Source organism: Diachasmimorpha longicaudata, chromosome 3, assembly GCF_034640455.1.
Source record: "Diachasmimorpha longicaudata isolate KC_UGA_2023 chromosome 3, iyDiaLong2, whole genome shotgun sequence".
Lineage (NCBI taxonomy): Eukaryota > Metazoa > Arthropoda > Insecta > Hymenoptera > Braconidae > Diachasmimorpha > Diachasmimorpha longicaudata.
The window spans coordinates 9,802,036-9,822,666 of NC_087227.1; the positions used below are offsets into that span (position 1 = coordinate 9,802,036).

Sequence of the window (20,631 nt, forward strand, 5' to 3'; positions counted from 1 at the left end):
TTCAAAATTGAACCATTGAAACAAATTTGTTTATGAATTATTTTGTCGCCTCAAGTAAAACAATTTTGAGGGCATAATACGGCAGGTAATAAACGTCAATCGCGGAAATGTTCCGCAATTCAAGATGATAAGAATATTCTATTCACCGCATGTCAGAGGGATCAATGTTAATTACTAGATCGTGTATTTTTCAGTAATTATGCGCTATCAAGGTTCATGGATGTCTTGATGAATTATATCCTGAGTTAAGAGGAAATTCACGCACAAAAAAATCTAGTATTAATACCTAGCAAATACGTTAGACAATTCTATTTGATTTCTATTGAATGTTCTCCAACATTTCAGTCCATTTTATTGAAATGGTCAATAAAAAATAGCAATAAAATTAGAGGCTTTATAGCCCTCATTTTCTTCGGACATTTTTTGCTGAATTTCCTCCATCAAATAGAATTTTCCACCAGTTTATTCAATAAATAAATAAAAGGAACAATCAATAAACTCGAACTTCCTATTCCAAAAAAAGCATTTAAAAAAATATTAACCCAACTCAAGGCCCCTCCCCTCCAAAATCCCCTCCCCCTCCTGATGGAAGTTAACCTTCCCCTGTCAAACAGATCGAGTGGGTCGCGCGCAACCACAGCACAAACACTTTTCGATTCCCAGTGTCGTCTCAACGACAAGTGTACCCCCCCTCTCCCCCATATCCACATACACACGTAGACAAAACCCCTGAAGCCGGCAACACCGAAACAAGTCGGGTGGGAAGCATGAAAAAAGATAACCTAAGGTGGCAAAACGACGCGAGAGGGGAGTGCATAACCCAGGGGGGGATTCGTCGCGAAAGGGTCGACGTCGAGCTCTACAGACAGTAGTGGGGCTAAATGGAAAGCGTGGTGGACAGTAAGTTGCAGTGTTACGGCAAAACTGAGTGTTTCGCGACGTTCGCCTGAGTCTGACAACCAATTAATCGATTTTCCGGTGAAACCTGTGAATTCACCTGAAAAGCACGTCGGGGAGCCGCGTATTTTCTCGAAAAAAACCTCGTAAATTGGTTGAAATCCCCGAGAATGGAATCGCCGGTTATTTTTCGAAGCTCCCCCCACCCACCGAGCAGCAAATAATCAAGTGTTAGTGAGTGATAACCAGGAAGTGTTACAAGCATGCCCAAAAATCCCAGTGGGTCTCGGCAAAATGAATAATAAACTAAAAACAAACTAGAGGATTTACCGGCCGAGTAACAAAGAGCAAAAGCCAAATGATAGAAGGAAACATGGCCACCGGTGTGAATGGAACAGAGCCCGCGATTCCTCAGTGGAAACGCGACCTGATCCGGCGTAGGCAGCAGAATCGTGGTATATCCCCAGGTGGAGTCTCGCCAGCAGGAGCTCCAGGTGCAGTTGAGCCAGGTGTCCCTGAGGGGCTGGACTCCACCAGTGATAACGCCACCGCTGATGTCCCTAATTCATCCGAATCATGGAGCACTCAGGTTACTCCAGTTTTAGTCCAAAATACAACAGCTAGTGGCGCTGCGAGCCGAGAGTTTAACGACAGTACCCTGGCTGGCAACGTAAAGCCAGTCGCGTGCAGCATGCACCTCGAGTCGAACGGATCCCTCTGTCCGGAGGAGCCCGCGACCCTTAAGAATCACCCCATGAATTTCGATAATTGCGATGCAAATCGATACAAAAAATACGTCAGCCCTGACGAATCACGGGAATCACCGAAAAATAAAAAAAATCTCACCAACGAATTTTGCATTCGCGAGAGGAGCGTGATAATGGATGATTGTGAGAGTGACAGTTCCGAGGAGTTGCAGTACGGTCCGGGTATCGTGAACAAATTGAAGAGCAAGTACCTGAACCTGACCCTGAGGGAGACGAATAAAACCCGAGGCTCTGTCCAGAGATTCCGCAGGGCAGCGAGCCTGGAGGATCTCTTGGACTGCGATCACGAAACCGAGAAGACGCGAAAGTTCACGAAGAAAGCCCCAGGTGTCTCGGTGAAGCCCGAAAGGTACCGCAATTCCTCTCGCGGTAACGACTCGATGAAGCGAGCCAGAAGCGTCGAGACCCTGATGAGGTACCAGTCCGATGATGATAAAATCCCTCCGGGCAAATTGAACATCCAGAAGGAGCCGGTTAACGATCACATTGTGCTCATCGACAGAACGACTGTAAACATCGAGAACAGACTGATGAAGGATCGTCCCAAGGCGATGAATAAACCTAAGAGAGTCAGACCATTGTTGGCTGACACCGAGCGACCGCCACCTGATCTAGTCAAAACGACACTGCGACTCTTCGAGGGCTCTGTTAAAAAACTGAAGCCGAAGGGAGAGGTTGCTGCTAAGGTGGCAACGTTCAAGACTATTAACGACACCCTCAAGGCACAGACGATCAAGAAGATTGTGCCAAAGCCACCGCTACAACCCAAGCCCTTCGTCAATGGGAGTCTGAAGAGCTCGGGCTTCCCCAAGAAGGCCAATGACTTGGAGACTAGTGAGCTGCCCAGAAACGGTGTAGCCAGTGATCCAATTGTTCAGTCAGTCTCCTCAGTGGTCTCCAAGTTCCAGATGATCGAGAAGTCTGCTTCACCGGAGCCCCCTCACAAGTTCAAATTCTCACCTGCACCGAGCCCAGAGCCTTTCCCAACGAGGGTCAAAGGTACAGAGGGCAGTGCCAAAGCTGTGCCAGTAGTTTTAGGTTCCCAAGGGTCCAAGAGAGACTCCCGACCCAACTCATGTCCAGTGTCAACGACGACCACTGAGACAACTTGCCAGATTTCATCGCCTGAAAAGATGGAGGATCTGGAGGTTGGACGAGATACTAGTGGATTAATCGAGGGCAGGGTTCTAGAGGATAATAAGGAATTGGGGGAGAACGACGAGATTGAAGGGTCCAAAATACCAGCGAGGGTCTGCGAGGAGCCGAGAACGTTGGTGGAGGTCGACGTCGAGAGTGAAATCCCGGCGAAGTGTCAGGCCCCTACGAATGGAGTGACTGATCCCCTCGGGGAAAAGACCGATGCTGACTCCACGGACTCGAAGGAGACGTCGAGGATCGAGGAGGCTGAGCCAGAGGTGAAAGAACCCAAAGTCGATGTTGCTGTGACCAACGAGAAGCCTATCGGCGCAATATCGAGTTTGGGATTGATAAAAACTTCCCCGATATCGTCTTATCCGTCCACGAAGGAATCAAAAACGATAAAAAGTCAGAAGTCCGGGGGCTCACCCATTCCGAAACAAATTGGAATAATTCGGCCGCTGGTGTCGATGAAGGCCCAGGTGCCACAGCAGAATCTTAGCAATCGTGAGCTCGAGAAAAATCTTATTAATCGAGTTAAAAATATTGAACAGCCGACTAAAGTCGTTGTCAGCCTCAAAACAGCGGAGGAGATACAGCCGGTTAATAAAAGTTGCTCCGGTGGAGCTGGGGGTGAGGGCGGTGGAGGTAGTGGAGGACTGTGGGACACTAAACCGTGGAATCAGCAGAATAATACGATGGTGTTTAACTTCAGCAACAGGAAGGACGTGCCAGATTATATCGAGAACGATGGCCTCATTATTAGGAGGAAGAGGGATAAACCAAAGGTATTGTGGGGAATGTAAATAACTTGGAATTTTCCCTGCGAAGGGAGTCAGGGAATTCCCTGGGAAATTATGTTGAATTTTGCAGGAGCCTCTAGTCGACTATTTTCTCTTATTTTACGTGGGAAATATTTTAGGTGCTTTTTATATACATTTTTAATTCTTCTGGTGGGGAACAAGGAAGACAGAATGAACGAAAAAAAAATTTATTATCAAAGCTATTTCAGCAGAGAATGTCTCCTATAAACTAAATGGTCCTATTAAAATGCGCAGTAAAGGTGCAAATGGAGTGATTTTGTTACTAATTTGCAGTGACATAGCCCCATAATTAAAAGAAAGGGGGATAAACTGAGGGTATTGTGAGTAATGGGAATGAGAGTAGTTGTAATTTCTCTTTGAGAGTTTGAGGGAATTGAACGGCTGTCGAATTGCAATGGAGCGTTGCTTCCTAGTGCTGAGTGATTTCTATGGGTTTTCACCTGAAGGGGTCTTGCTTGATGGGGATTGTTGTATTGATTCCTTTCTCTTTTTTTTACGTTAAGATAGATGCGAGAAACCAATTCATTATTTTGTCGTTAAATTATGAGGAATTGTTGCTAGTCCATAATTTTCGCCAGTGGATGAGTTATCCACGTACTTTAGCCACTTTTTATCTAGTGAAATTCTTCAGTTGTACATGAGCGTTTTTATTTGATCCTCAATAAGTTTACGACTGAAACTTTGCACGTCTACATTCCTCTGAGTCAGAGCATTTTAAGAACATCGAAACCACAAGTAAATTCACATTCGTATAATTAACATTAAATTAATTGATGCTGTAAAAGTCTGACCTATGACGTCACATAAAAACACCCACATGCAAAGTATGTGACGTTGAAACGCTGACATTTCTTCGTTCAGCTCGAATACCCTAATTTTTCCTCTTTTTCAAAATAATGTCCGTATGAAAATTCAAGGTTACGCTTTCCATTCAATTCCCCATGATTAATGAGGAACTCGTTTTTTACGCTGATATGCGCCCCTCTGAGAGTTTATGGTTTTCTCACTGGACCCGTCCCATGTGCATTCCAATGTCCTCTGACGTGGTGGGGGAGGCTACCCTGAAGTGGAATTTTTGAGACCAGACCGGTCGTTACTGCACCGTTAATGTAGCCCCCCCCTTGGAAATGAAAAAAAGTACTTCGTAGAATTACACCTTGGAAAATCTTTGGGTTTACGAGAAAGTGAGTTTTATTGAATTGTTATAACGTATGGTTATGAATCAAGTTATGACCCAGTGTACTTAGTAAGAAGTTATGGGAGCATTTGAATGCCGAAGGACTCACTTACCTCTTCGTGAAGCATTTGAATTATTGGGTAGACAAGCATTTGGGTTGTTTCATTAGAATTTTAAAATGCTTTACGGATCAGTGTTTTATATTCTGGTACATACTACAGTAAATTACCAGAATAGTTTTTATTCAGCTTCATTGAACATACGTTTTGCCGAGAATTACTATTCTCTTGAACCATTAGTTGTGCTAATCATTAAATTAATATCTACGACGTGAACGAGTTACGTGTCTTTTTAAAATTTGAAAACCCACCTTCAAAATGAGATAAAAAATTGGGAAATGTCAATCTACCGATGCAGAGTTATTTTGGATTAAAATCGTCCTTTCTCTGACACCTACACATGAAGAAATCATTGAAAATAAATTGGAATGAAATGAAGTCCAAAGGTGTCGACTGATTTCTTATATAATGAATTTATATAATAGATGAATTGACAATGTATCAGTCTGATTCGCCCAAAAACCCGTCCTTTTGATATCTGATTGCCCGTTGATACCACATCGTTACGCGTTTCATTCTCCTCTTCACTCCATTCATCGGAGCTACGTTCATCCCTTTGAATTCCTTGGACACCATCAACATCCAAATCTCACCCATTCAATTCAAATCCCATCATTCATGGAGAGTGAAATGGAATGCTTCATCTCTCGGGTTTTATATCAAATGAACTATGAAGAAAGTGAACTGTATGGAAACCGTATAATGGTTTTATCGATGAGTCATGGTCTATTCAGTTATCAACAGATAGCTAGTACAGGGATGGAAACCGCAGATAATATAGTGCGTCACATCCTTTAGTTGGCGATTTATCGGAATTTAAAAACACAGAAAGTTAATAATATTAATCTAAAATCGTAAGCATTAATTTTTTTTTTCAACTAAGAGATAAAACATGTTACTCCTTTTATTTTGATAAAAAAAAATCGAATTTCTTGATTTTATGAAGATTTTATTAATTAACTGGACCAGAATGTCCCCGAGTATTTTCAAAAACCACCGAAGCTGTCATGTTTGATGAGTTCAGAATACCGATCAGTCGCAAACATTTCAACCGGTATTTCTCTCGAATTTTTTTGCGAATTCATTTCAATTTCACTGGAACTGACAGTAGCCCCCGGAGCCAGGAGAATATAATTGGAATACAAAGCAAAAAGCAATTAACGAGGAATGTAAAAAATCGGCTGAAGGGAGCAGACGGGAAAACGGCCTTGATCAACAGCATTCCAGTTGATTACGTGGAATCCACCGTAGAATATGGCGGTTGTAGAGCAACTTACGGGGATACAGCCTGTAGATGGAAATTTAGCTCTTGAGATCCGTTATCCCCTTTTTAGAAACGCTCGGTCGACAATATTCTGTCTCTCTTGGCTGAACTAGCTGGAAGAATTTCAGGATACAGTATGCTTCGTATTGGTTAATTTTTTTTAATGTGCAAGAACATTTCGTGAAAGATCTGGCGCAGCTGCTGATGAAATTCCCCTCGAATTCTGGAGGAATTTCATGATAAATTGTTGCAAATCAAATTAGTTTCATCTCCCCCTCGATAAGGGGCACCTGTCTACCCAATTTCCAATTCCTTGTAGTTAATATTTAACTGATAATGCTCTCAAAGGAATGTCACTTGCAATAGCTATCGATTAAATCAACTCTGTTGTATTCTCCTCAGGTGGGCGATGGTGGGATTATTGTTCTGGATGCAACCTTGGATGCCTCAACGACGGATGAAGGGGATTGGGAGATGTCCAGAGGACCTCCATCACCCTGCGATGTCCTCTTTATCAACGACAATGTGCTGATTAATGGTCGCAGTAATCTGATAAGGACTCCGAGGAATCACAAGGTATGAGCAAGTAGTTTTGTTAATTCTTCCAAAGTGATGAAGCAAATGGGAGAAAAATTGTTGGAAAATTAGAGATTAGAAGAAAGGCAGAGGAATCCTGTGGTAGAATTTTCTAGTGAATTCGCTAGCTTTTTCTACACACTTTTTCGTTCCCGGAAAAAAAATGAAGGAAAGTCGTCAATGGTAAATGCTAATTGCTCGTTTGTGCCACTTTTGCTGTGCAATGTCAATGCGATAATAAATCCCGGAAAAAAATTGATTCTGAATTCCAGTGTGGCTAGATTCTTCGCATCCACAAGCGATCATGTTCAGTATGTGGTAGCCGAGTGAGGAAAAGCCGTGATAATTGTGACTACCTGGTCATCTATTCTATCCCAACATCCATGGCGATAAGGGAGATTACAGATAGAGCAGGGAAAAATTATTAAATAATGCCGCAGTCAGGGATTTATCATCCTCTGGATTTTTAAACTCGCGTTATCTCACGTTGAAAAAACGAAAGTCAACTTTGGAAGGCTTCAAGATAGGTGACAGGGCTGTATAGGTGTAGAGCTGCTGTTCAGCTTTTTTTTCATATGTGGCAGCGTTTATCTGATTAGTTTGGATCGGGATAAACTTCTGGGAGAAAATATCATTCTATTTCTAGTGGAATAACAATTTGTGGGATCTCATTAGAGTTACTAGCTTCGTGCGATGTCAATTGATTTCGCTTTTTCTATAAAAATTATTGGACATAATTTTTTTGTCGGTGTCTATTCCAATTTTTTGATGAACAACGAATTTCGATAAGCAATAGGTCATTGGAAATACTGATTGTAGTTTTAATGCATTTTCCTACAAAATATTTCTGTGCGTGAAACCGCCTGGAACAAGAATTCCGTATTCTCATCCTCCGACTAGAAAATCTTATTGGGTTTCTATTAAACTTTCTACTATTTAAGAATTCCGTTCAGTGGAAATTCTGCAGGAATAAAAATAGAATTTGGTTCTTCTGTAGGATTTTCCTGTACATTTTTGTTTCATCAAACATTGGTCAATAGAATTTTTAATAGGAATCTCGTGTAATTGTCTATCGAAGCAGCTAGATTTTTCAATGAAATTTTTTTCGTCCCTGTAAACGTCTGGAACAACAATTTTTTATTCTCATCCCACTATTCATATTAGCAACGTGGCACAAGGATGACGCTGGTAGGTGCGCTCCCTAGTTCGATACTCAACGAGTGTGACCGGTTACTGTTATGCGAGGTTACATACCGTGCCGTCAGCTATATCCTCTCCATCTCTTTCCCCCTCCGGACAAGCATTCTTATCTGCCGCATGTATAAGTTAACAAAAATTCGTCAAAACACTGGCACAGGGACCTAAACGTGAAAATATGGTGCCAAGGTCAGCGAGAAGCGATTGTTCGTATTCATGATCCGTGGGAATTATCGGTGGTTTATATCTAGCATGGAAAAATGTCGGGGATAAGGATCGCGATGGGAAATAAATATGCAGCGGAAATAAATCTAATTTACTAATCGAAAATCAGGTTGGAGAATGTACCATCGATCGTACAGATTTATTGGTCAGAAACAAACGGAATTTTATCGAGAATTCTCTAGAGTTTTAATAGATTTTTTGCGGAGATGAACGCGATAGGAATAGCAGATAATTAAATTCACGGAGCAATTATAAGATAATAATTTGAAAAAAATAACGTCAAACGATAGATAATGTACGATTGAAATACATAAACGAATTATCATGTGATTGGTTTTGTTTTTAGCATCGGATACAGTTCGATGATGAAGCGACACGAACATTCGAGTATCCATCTGAAGCTTCTATGCTAGAGGATGATGCTAGTGGGGAATCGTCAGCAACGGGCCATGATGATCATCAGTCAGCTGTTAATAACAAAACCACGTGTTCCTCGACGACGGGGAATTCCGCCTCGCCGATTCTGGGTGAGTTAGACCTCGGAAAAATCCAAAATTTTATCTCATTCATCGATAAAAGTAATTTAATTGATCTATATAATTCTATTGATTTGGCATTGCAATTGTTCGGGATGAATTTTGCAGCAAAATAAATTCAAGGGACTTTGATCAGGATTTTTCTAGAATTTAAATGGGGATTTGATTAAATTTGAAAGTGTAATTTAAATATTCTTTTCAACTCTGATGTGATGTCATAGCCGTGGATAAATGCTCTTCCTTTCAATGCGTAAACTCTCATTGTGTGTATCCACCTGTCGATAAAGAGTACTTCCACAATACAAATTATCTCCTTCCTCCCATCATTCACTCTACCACTGAATATCCCCTGAAACCGCAATGACTCCAACATTTCTTCGATTGAATTGCAGGAGGAGGTGGTCTCGCGAGTTACACGCCAAGTAAAGTAGACCTCACATCCGACGGTTTTGAATTGGGCATCACCAGATCAGTCCATCCCACGACATGCGGAAGTGGTCAGCAGTGGGAGTTGGAGGAGAGCACCACCGATGGAACGAGCGACGATCAGGAGCATCTGGGGGAGTCACACGACGCTGCCTGGGGCGTGGAAGCCACCGCTGATCTGCTTTATTGATGAGGCTATTCTCTATTGACGTTAAAATTCGGAGAGATGTGCATTGCTGAGAATATTTATACACCTTTCCCAGGGAAATAACATCTCCTACGTCATGGGAGAGGAACTTTCACGCTTGACTGAGGCTCAAAATTCTTTCGTACTTTCGTGATTTTTTTTTAACGCAGGTATGAGGAAATTCAATAGGAAATTGGAGAAACATGAGAATTCCATTGGCTTTGGACGGGGAAATCATTAGATTTGGATTGAAATTGGGTAGAAAAATGCCCTGGAGATTTTATTTTCAAGAATCCTAGGGAAACATTTTCTGAGTAAAAACATAATGAACTATTTAAACCAGAAAAATTATGGGGAAATTCTTCAATGAGATTCTCAAAATAATTGGCTATTGAATTTTTGTTTCATTTATGCGGCATCGTCACTAAGAATTAAACTTAAAGTACATTCCATTCTCGATAAATCCACTATTTTTGAGACATAAAATACCTGAATGCATGGAACATGATTAACGAGGCTGGTTAAAACTGTTTCGGACGACAGAAGTGACTGAAACTGCCAAAACAGCAGAGACTGATGTCTCAACTCATCGTTCTCTATTGACCGAAGGGGATTGACAATTTTCTATGTACAATAGATTCTAGGCCATGGTGACCGATCAGTCGGAGATGAGTGAACGGTGGTGTACACCTTTGAAATTGTAATTTTCTCATTTTATCGATTTCAATTTCTCGCATTGCTGTTTCTATGGAACTCTGTTGTAAAATAGGAGAATATAAATCAAACTGGGTTTTCTACGATTTTTTTATCGTCATTGGGTGATAAAATTTTTATGGATTTTACGATTTTTATCATATCTATGCGTCATGTGAAAATTCATAGACTATTTCACTCATGAAAAGATTCATGGAAAAACGTTTAGCTTTTTGTAAAAAATTCCGGTGCATTTCTGATGAAAATTCTGTTGGTTTTTAGTGGGTTCCGTTGAAAAATTTCACCGTTTTGTGGTTTTTTAAATAGAAAATAGGTGATAACAATTATTGTTCCAGTGGAGCTCCATCTTTCTATAAAATTTTTTTCATTAAACATCAGCAATACAAAAAGTGGAATTTTCTTCAGAATGCAGAACGTTTTCTATTGAATTTTTTTTATAAAAAAAACATTCGAATTATGGTAAGATGAGTCGCCCACTAATACAATGAATGCCGATTGATTGAATTGCAAATATGATTCAATCACGCAAAATGAAAAAAATTAATGCCTCGAGAATGCAATACCCTTCACTGCTCAAAATCATTGTGTTCTGTTGAATATTTGTTGCGTATCTTGCAGTTTTCATGATTGAAAATTAAAAAATGAGGAAGAATGATAAAGTTGTCAAATATTTTTGCAACTAGTTTTTTTTTCGTACTCGGTAGTCTGACGAATTTTGTATATACGATAAGTTATGGTTAGTCTAGGGATAGGCATTCTTTCCTCATTCACTCCAAATAATCATTTGCGATTTGAAGTTGTCTCCAAGGGAGACGAACACGTGGAAGTATTCCACACTATGTATTTTGAAATCAATTGGAATGCATTTATTTAGTCTGAAAGAAGGCAGAACTGAGGAGAAAGTGGTTTCTACAGTGTGAAGTCAGGAGACGTGTGAGAAAAAAAATCTGGAAAATTTCTCTTGAATTTTTATTAAGAAAGAAAAAATTAATCTCATCCAATTCACTCAATAATCTCTGCTAAAAAATAGCATTTCAGTTGAACTTTTTCGTGTACTTTTCTCATTCGTGAAATTTTCCAAGTTATTCAATGAAAAATTCTCCCCAATAAATCATGAAAATTTTCCATTTATCGATGTCTGAAAAATTTGCGATTCCCCTCATCTCTTTCGTTTGGTGTTGTTATTAATTTATACTATAAATGTGATATATCCATTAGAAAAAGACAAAAAATCGTTTCGAAAGTTCGTCCTACTTCTACATTGCATTCCTCTCCTGGCCACAATCAAAAAAAGTTAATAACAGTGAATATTTTTACACTGCTGTGACATTTTCACGATCAGAAACGTTACTGTCCAATCTAAATATATATATTGTGAATGTGCTTTGGTTATCTTTTGTAAATTATTGTTGTACAGTATGTCTAGGATAACGAGGATATGCAGCGGTAAATAAATGAGTCGATGTCAAAGTATGGATGATGCAACTGAAATACCCATTGAATGTAGTATTTATCGTTAAGTGTAGATGTAGGGAGATATTAAAATTTTTCGAGTAAGTTTTTAATTATTGTGAAACTACTTATGTACCAAGTGATTAAGCGATTATTCATCGTCAGGGATTTTTCCTTGATTTGAAACTTCAATACGAATATTGAATGATATATAATCGAAGTGTAATGGAAATTAATGGAATAAAGGAACATGTAAACGATTTTGCAGTAGAAATTTTTCTGTAATATTTTACAGTCTGATCCCATTCAGTTTAATAATTGACATAAAATAAAATTGATTTATCTTTGACTAGTGGCTAAAGACTACCGCATCCCTCCTGTTATCTCGATGGAAGCTCCATTGATGTAGGAACTCTTCTTGGAGGCTAGGAACAGCACCAAGTCAGCGACTTCCTCTGGTTTTCCTATTCTTCCAAGTGCTATTCTCTTCTTGAACATTTCCCTCACTTCGCTGGGGATGGTTTCGATCATCGCAGTCTCAATGACACCTGGAAGCACCGCGTTGACCCTCACACCGAACCTGATCGGGATAAATTATAATATTGTATATTAAAACCTTTAAACCCTCACTTCGCCCCGAAATTACTGAACAGGATGAAATTCGTACTTTCCGAATTCCATGGAAGCACTCCTCGTGAAAGCTTCGACCCCAGCTTTGGATGCACTATAGTTACACTGTCCAATATTCCCAGTCTTTCCAATAATCGAAGCTAGATTGACTACCGAACCCCCATGAGAGACATTCGCCTCGATCATGGAATTAACACAGGCTTTGGTCACGAGGAATGTTCCTCTCAAATTCACATCTATGACTTTGTCAAAATCTTCCACAGGAAGTTTAAGCAGAAAATTGTCTCTAGTTATCCCAGCAGCATTCACAACAATCGTTGGCACCCGGGAGAAGTGACCGATTGCTTTTTTCAGTGCATCGTCTACACTGGAAGCACTCGATACATCGATTTGAATGGGCAAATGATCAGAACTCGATAGTTCGGAAATTGTTTCTTTAGCTGTCGTGATATTTGCGTCAGCAGCTACTAGATCCGCACCCTCTTTTGCTAAAGCTCGACAGACAGCCCTTCCTATACCGCCGCCAGCCCCTGGATTAAAAAAAAAAATTCTCATTGCTCGTTAAAGTTCAATTAAGTCATTAAATTCTATCTGAAAAATGATAAACAATGGAAACTTCTTGAAATAGTATTATTGAAGCTATTGAAATTATGCGGATCTCTAAGCAATAAATTGAGATAACGTATCAAACGATTAAAAACCAAGAAAACACTACGTCATGAGCAAAACACGTAGATTTCAAAGCTCATTCCTACTTTTGAACACTCTGCATTCAAATTGGACAATCGTTTCCAAATGTTCTCCAACAGAGTTGAATTATTATGTTATTTAATATTGTTCATTCGAACCTGAGACGAAAGCAAGTTGTCCTCTCAGCATGTTCGACATCTCGGTCTGTCAATATTTACTTCTACTTTGCTATCAACATGTTGGAAGGGGACAGCAACCGAACGCCACCTTCACTCTCCACAAGTGGTCAAAGTCCATTAGATTATTGTTCATATTGAATGTTACCACATTCATCCGATTCAGCTGGTAAATTTAAATTATGATGCTTTTCCAACTCCCTTGTTGGAGGGGCCCCGATTTTAAAGAGGAAAAATCGAGAAAGTGTCCGGATATTGTCCCTAGTTGGCGTTTCAAATTTTAGCGCTGAATTCTAGGGACATTGGAAATCGGTAGTCAGGGCAGGTGTTCACCGGAAAAAAAAAAGAATGGCACAGACGGTAAAGTTGGCAGGAGCGTATTTCCAGTTTACAGGAGTCCAGTTGCGCGAATAAATCGACGCAGTAGGTTGGGTTAATCGCCCACAATGGTTCACGAAGTTGTAATATGGCCGTAATCGGCATATCGAAATTCAGCTCGGTCAATGATAACCAAATATCGTCAAGATCGAACGGTCCGTGGTGTGTCGTCATTGCAGACGATATTACGTTCAACCGTCGACAAATTATCAACAATTGCGGCATTAAAAAGTCGCAAACAAATAAAGTTGTTAGATGCGTTATGTCTTCACCGTCACATCGCGGCAACAACCAACATTATGAGGGAGATATCAGTGATCCCGATGATGCTTATATTGATACTGATCCAGTCAGGTATGAATTACGAAATATTCAAAATGTCATACACGTGACAAGACAGAATATTGATGCGTTGAACAGCCGTTTCGCTGCATTCCAGCATCCACCCTCGATATACCTGACTGAGTATCAAGAATTAACAAGTAAACTTCATGAGTTGGAATCTAAAGAGCACAAGCTCAATGAACTACTTAATTCGGCAAGTAGTGGTGCATCCGGTTGTGATGATTTGCAATTACCGGGGCGTTACAAGTGCCAGAGAACACCTCTCAAGTCATTACTCAGGGCACACTTGCCCAATCAACAGAGAACAAGTGTACAGGTAACTTCATTATCATTCAGTTATTTCCTGGTGTCTCACATTGAAGAAAATCTCATCCAACCTCGTCGTGGATGGAAGAGAATCTAATGGAAATCCCAATTTTTTATTCTTGAGGGCTAATTTAAAAATTAATTCGTATGGATTTTCTCCTATTGTTCTCCAGGGAATCGATGGAACTGATTTTTTTTTGGCAAATTTAGGTGTTGTTGAGCTCTCAATATCGCCAGGGATCGCAATTTAATTAATGCATTAGTTTTATGAATTATTGGACTTTTGAATTCAGGGTATGATTGCATAGAGTCGTTCGATATTCCTTTGATGAAGTTTGTACGTATGCAAAAATGCCGTAGGGAAGCTTACGAGTTTCCTGGAAAAGTATATAGTGGTTCTACTGAAATCCTCATTAAAATTCTATTTGTTTTTAGCCCAGATTTTACTTGATATGTCACATGAAAAAGTCAATAGATTCAGATGTTTTAGTTGAATTCTGCTCTAGGGATTTTATCTGTGGGAATTGAGGAGATGGAATAATATTTCGGAGGCTTGGAATATTAATGTGGAAGAGTTTCCACAGAATTTTCACTTGATTATTATCATATACTACATTTGTTAGTATGTCATGTAGAAAAAAAAAATCAATAGCATAATGGGATGGCTTTTTCCAAGAATTATATTATGTATGTCATTGTTTCGCTCCTCTATATTGCAAATTCCTCAGTTTTTAAACACGGAATTGTTTTTATTTAGAAAAAGGCAGTAGGTTTCCGGTTGTTTACTGAACTATTTTCAATAAATTTTGTTGAACATTTGTCTCATTGAAATAAGTCAAGTCATCCGCCCCAGAAGCTCAATATAAATAGATTTTTCCGTTGAATTAACGTGAGAAGAATGAAAAATTGTGAAGGAATTCCTGACAAAAACATCTCAACAGAAAGACTTGTGAAGGAAAATGAAATTCCACTGACTTTTTCTACAAAAAAACTTTCTCTTCAACATCTCCTACACAAAATGCAGCTGCAGCTGAGAAAATCTTCAGTAGAACCGTTCAAACGAATCAGTCGATTTCTACTGAACTCTTTATTGAGAAAAAGTTCAATAAAATATATGCACTAGAGCAGGTCAAGAGAATTCTTCTTTTTCATTATTTCCGTGAATTTAATTTTTCCTTCTTTTCATTCATTTATGTTCTTCTCATAAACAAAATGAAACAAAACCCTTTGAACATGCATATGACATAAAAAGAACCGAATGGAATATTAAAAACGTCTTTCCATTAAATTTTTCCGTCTGCCAAAACAATCCAGAATTAAAAAGAATTTCAGTAGAAATATGTCAGTAAGAACCCCAAACTTCCCGCTCACAATTAATAATCTCCCCCTTATCTTCTCCGCAGGTACGGGAGGGAATGGCCCTTTGTGACGCCCTAGCAAAAGCAATGAAACTCCGCAACTTGACAACCGAAATGTGTATCGTGTACATACTGGACCCAGATGGTTCAAAACATCCAATACCCTGGGACACAGACATATCGTCCCTGGAGTGTGACGAAATATCAGTCGAGATATCCGACAAATTTCCTATAGCCACCTCGATCTCCCACAATTTCATACGAAAGACCTGGTTCTCCCTGACATTCTGCGAGTGCTGTAGAAAATTGTTATTCCAAGGTTTCTACTGTCGTACCTGTAACTACAAATTTCATCAGCGATGCGCTGGTGGTGTGCCACCCCTGTGCACCCAAGTGCGAATGCTGGACGATTATTTTCGTGCCCTGTTGGCCCACAATCCCAAGGCAAGCACAGGAATTGTTCCTTCAGGTTACTCGTTCAACAGAAGTATGTCTCCATCGTTGGATACATCGCGTCAGAAGCACCCTAGAACCCTCGCCCAGCAGGATAGATCGAGTTCAGCTCCCAACGTCTGCTTTAATATGGTTAAACCAGGTGGTGAGCCCATAATTGTGGATGATTACTCAAGATCCCAGATTCTGAGCAGACCAGTGGACATAGGGCCATCACCAGCATCACCGGGCTGTAGTCCAACGAAGCACAGTCAGTCGACCCAAGCAAGTCCAACAAATACACTGCGACCAAAACGGCCAAGAGCAAAGTCAGCTGACGAGTCATCGAAGAATCTCCTGGCACCGAGGGAGTCCATTGAGGACTGGGAAATCCCAGCTGATGAGATCCTAGTGGGTCCCAGAATCGGCTCCGGATCCTTTGGAACAGTCTACAAAGCCCACTGGCATGGCCCTGTCACTGTCAAAACCCTCAACGTCAAGATACCCACAACTTCGCAACTGCAAGCATTTAAGAACGAAGTTGCTGTTTTGAGGAAGACTCGTCACGTTAATATTCTACTGTTCATGGGCTGTGTCAGCAAGCCACAGCTGGCGATCGTCACCCAGTGGTGTGAGGGCTCCTCTCTGTACAAGCATCTTCACGTTTTCGAGTCCAAGTTCGAGTTGCTGACACTCATCGAGATTGGCAGACAGACTGCCCAGGGAATGGATTACCTTCATGCCAAGAATATCATCCACAGGGATCTGAAGAGTAATAATATTTTCCTTCACGACGATCTCACTGTTAAGATCGGGGACTTTGGACTGGCCACTGCCAAGACCCGGTGGTCTGGAACTCAGCAGTCCAATCAGCCCACTGGATCCATCCTATGGATGGCACCCGAGGTTATCAGAATGGCTGAGAAAAATCCATACAGCTGTCATTCCGATGTCTATGCCTTTGGTGTCGTTCTCTTTGAACTTCTTGCTGGACAATTGCCCTATTCAAATATTAACAATAAGGACCAAATACTGTATAAGGTGGGAAGGGGTTACTTAGGACCTGATTTGGATAAACTCAGGTCAGACACTCCGAAGGTACTCAGACGACTCACCGAGGATTGCATCAAATTCTCCAGGGATGAGAGGCCCATTTTCAGACAAATTCATGCCAGTCTTGAGGGCTTGATCAGGGGACTACCGAAAATCACTAGGTCCGCTTCGGAACCGAATCTTAATCGGACTCAGCTGCAGTCGGATGATTATTTTGCTTATGCTTGTGCATCACCCAAGACACCTGTTACTTATCAGTTGGATCCATTTCCATTTTGTCCGATTGGTGGGAATATTTAAGGAGGAAGATTTATTAATACATCACGAAAAACTATTTTAATGGTATTATGACAAGAGAATTTGAGGGGAAACCTGGGGTACTTCTGCCGAAATTCTTTTTCATGACGTTTTTAGTTAAACGTAAGTTTTTATTTTTTTTTTAATTATGTTTTTAATCTTTAGAATATAAGTTTTACGCAACGACGAAGATCTATACGAATCTATCTGTCCTATAAAATTTTTTTAGTCATAAAATCCACAAATTTCCATGGTTTCATTGCAGAACCAATGAGAACAATTTAGAAAATCTAAATTAACTAAAATGAATACGAATATCAGAATTTTCTACCACAAACCCCAGGTTTTTCCATCGATTTTTCAAAAAAGCGAAGATATTCAACTTCACAACTGTTAGTGTCATCCTCATGAGATGAAAAATCCTCACTCATCGTGGGAAATTCTCGGAAAAATCGTTCGTTAAAATTAGCAGTATCTCAGTGTACATAAAAATAGTGAAGTGCTCGTTGATATTTCCCTTAAAAATCTTCACTTCTGGGAGATGGGGGAGAATCCTTGACAAGAAAGAATATAAATAATTCATATACTCACTTTTTAGCAGTACAGCATTCAATTAAGTAACGAGAATTATCGTTTACTTGTGATATAATGTTATTCTGAAGAAATACATCAAAGTTCCTGGTCTTATGATTTTTCTTCGTGCTCTTTATTTCTCTTAGCTTCGATGGGAGAAATAATGTAAGGGGTGGTGTAACGACAGGATGTAATTTTTTTTATTCAGTCGGTTGAATAAATTACCTGAAAATATCTGTATTCCAATGATGATTGTCATCATGGGAAAAAATTCAAATTTTTATTCACCGATTTGTGAAGAAAAAAAAGATGATAGAGATTACTCATGTCGGTAAATGTTTAAGGGTCCTCAAGAGTTGAAAAAAACTACTGAAATGTGATGAAAACCTGTGTTACAAATTCTCAAGTGAGTGGAGATGAAAAAAATCTATAAGATGTCTTTAAAAAGTTATCCATTTTATGGAACAACTGCATTCCATACTGCACACGTGCATTTTTTTCTCCAAATGTCTCCTCCGAAGTTGGCGATATTTTGCGAATTCATTAGAAAATTCTATTGGAATACTATCAACATTCTCAGACACTTGTTAAAATGCTTTTTATTTCTTTTTCAAAAATGATCTCTAATAAGAATTCTTGAAATAATTAATAGAGTCGCTGTAATATTCTCACAGAATTTCAATAGGCTTTTCCATCGAATCCGCCAAATGTTTCTTTTGTTTTTTTTGCTCTATTCGTCTCGTCTTATTTAATAAATAAAAATCCTGTAATTTATCTCAAGTTCTGCAACAGTTTAAAATGATTTTAAATTGAGTTGAGATATGTTTGCAACATGATTTGATTCGATTTTGTGTTTTTGTTTGTGCTGAATAAATTATTGCTCCGATAAGGATCATTCTGTGTGTTCGAAGCTTAGGCAAAAATTGAAATTTTTTGATCTTCTAATGTATATTATTTTACAGAACTAGTAGAATTATTTTATATGACCACGATTGTCTTAATACGAAACTGTATAATTCAAGCACGAATTGAGAAGTATTTCATATTCGATGAAATTGACGTGAAACAGAATATATCTCTTAGATAGATAGATGTAAGCAATTTATTATTTCCCCGAGATACAATAATCCCCTGCGGGAAAACCCAGTAAGCCTCCAGTTTCTCCCATTAATATCCTTCCAGGCACGAAAAAAACTATAAAAATAATCTATCGAGTGAGGAAATTCCATTGGATTTTTATTGAACGTCCTCTTAAAATTAGATTTTTCTATGTGACTCATTCTCTTCAGGTTTTTTCTACAGAAGTTTTCTCCATAAAAGGTTCAATAGAAATTCAATAGAATTTTATAATAAATTCACTAGCGTTTTTATTAAGTTATTTCATACGTGTCGATTCATTCAATAATTGACATGTCGCAGATTCATCCGGGTTTCGAATAAATTATTCAAATTTGAGTAACTGGGTGGGTACTACGATGAGGGACGGCACAGGGGTTCCTTACGAGGGTTGGGAATTTTCGTGGGGTCATGGAGGAGGGTCTGAGATGTCACACAGGGGGAAAATGAAAAGGATATTATCATCAGAGTCCTTCAAGCGGAGGGAATGAAACCGGGGACGTGCCGAGAGAATGTGGGTTAGCTTTTCCGGTTCCTGTATGTCACAACAAGGATAAATAATTTTCTCTAGATCATTTCCGATTCGTTAATTTCGGGTTCCTGAAGAGGACCCAATTTTCCAAACTATCGCTCATAGTTTTCCAACTCTGCGAATTCATGACGCGAATTTGTTTTTCCTCGAATTTCAGTAGTTTTTTTCCCCCCAAAGACTAAGAAAATTTTCACGCGTTCTGAGAGGTGATTGATTTTATTGAAATGTTTTCCCACAATATGTGTGTGTGTGTGTATATACATGTAATATCCTAGGAATGTGTGTAGAATTCGGGTGGAGTTTCATGGCGATTCCAGAAAGAGATAAAAATCAGTTAATAACATAAAAACGCAATGTCTGATAAGTGGACCGCGATGGTATTCGATTATTATTTAACGTCATCTTGAAAATCATTTTTAGTCGATTTGGCACAACTTAGAAGGCCTAAATGATTTCACAATGGGTTATTAAGCATAAAATTAACATTAATGAGAGAATTAAAAAAAGATAATAATGCTCGAAGTGAGATATTTCATTCCCATTCTTTAAAAGTTATTTATTTATTTATGTAGAATAATTTTCCAATCGATCACTTGTGCGGTGGGAAGCATGTGAGCTACTTAAGACTCAAGGGATTCTCCTGAGGGAGATAATGGGCCAGGATTGGAGGGACAGAACAAATAAAAATTCCTATTGTATTTGAGAAAATTAAAAATAAAATTCACTCGACCTTATGACTTTTTTCAGATATTGATTGATTTCCTGACATCAGTTTTGATGTAAATAAGTTGTTGATGTGGTAAGAGAGATTTTCTGTAACGAGTTTGCACATTTAACGTTAAATATATACTCATTAATCAAATGGGATTTCCATGAGAAAGTCATTCCAAATCAATTTTTTTCAAATTTCAATTTTAAAAGCTACAGTAAAAATGAAGGTCTAATTTGGTTGAAAACAATTATTTATCTCCTTTAGACCGCCGGCGCTGCTATAATTATCGCAACATTTTCCCCGATAATCGTTACCATTTCGCGTTGACAAAAGCCCCATTGACCACCCACAAAATTTCCTGCAAATCACTCAAAGCTTATCATCCCATTAACCACATTAACACTGCGAGAAAGCCCACAACAACACATATCAACATTGAATAAATACAGTAACGCATGCGTATTAAGCAAATAGCGGTGAAGGTGATCCAAAGACGATAAATAATTTTTAAAAATGTTTACAAACACCATCTTGC

The 20,631-nt window shown here is 39.2% G+C and overlaps 3 protein-coding genes across 3 annotated transcripts; 2 read left to right on the forward strand and 1 right to left on the reverse strand.

The window, feature by feature from the left end:
- The first annotated feature begins 701 nt into the window (after positions 1-701).
- On the forward strand, positions 702-11,759 carry LOC135160528 (uncharacterized). The gene is made up of 4 exons (XM_064117156.1): positions 702-3,589; positions 6,588-6,761; positions 8,530-8,710; positions 9,112-11,759. The coding sequence occupies exons 1-4, from the start codon at positions 1,256-1,258 to the stop codon at positions 9,333-9,335; spliced, it is 2,913 nt and encodes a 970-aa protein (XP_063973226.1). The 5' UTR covers positions 702-1,255; the 3' UTR covers positions 9,336-11,759.
- Positions 11,759-13,154, reverse strand: LOC135160548 (estradiol 17-beta-dehydrogenase 8-like). Its single transcript, XM_064117198.1, has 3 exons — positions 12,977-13,154; positions 12,166-12,658; positions 11,759-12,078 (listed from the first exon to the last, which is right to left on the reverse strand). Exons 1-3 carry the CDS (start codon positions 13,014-13,016, stop codon positions 11,862-11,864), a joined length of 750 nt encoding a protein of 249 aa, XP_063973268.1. The 5' UTR covers positions 13,017-13,154; the 3' UTR covers positions 11,759-11,861.
- A 173-nt stretch (positions 13,155-13,327) lies between these two features.
- On the forward strand, positions 13,328-20,251 carry LOC135160532 (raf homolog serine/threonine-protein kinase Raf). The gene is made up of 2 exons (XM_064117171.1): positions 13,328-14,033; positions 15,427-20,251. The coding sequence occupies exons 1-2, from the start codon at positions 13,461-13,463 to the stop codon at positions 17,164-17,166; spliced, it is 2,313 nt and encodes a 770-aa protein (XP_063973241.1). The 5' UTR covers positions 13,328-13,460; the 3' UTR covers positions 17,167-20,251.
- The last annotated feature ends 380 nt before the right edge of the window (positions 20,252-20,631 follow it).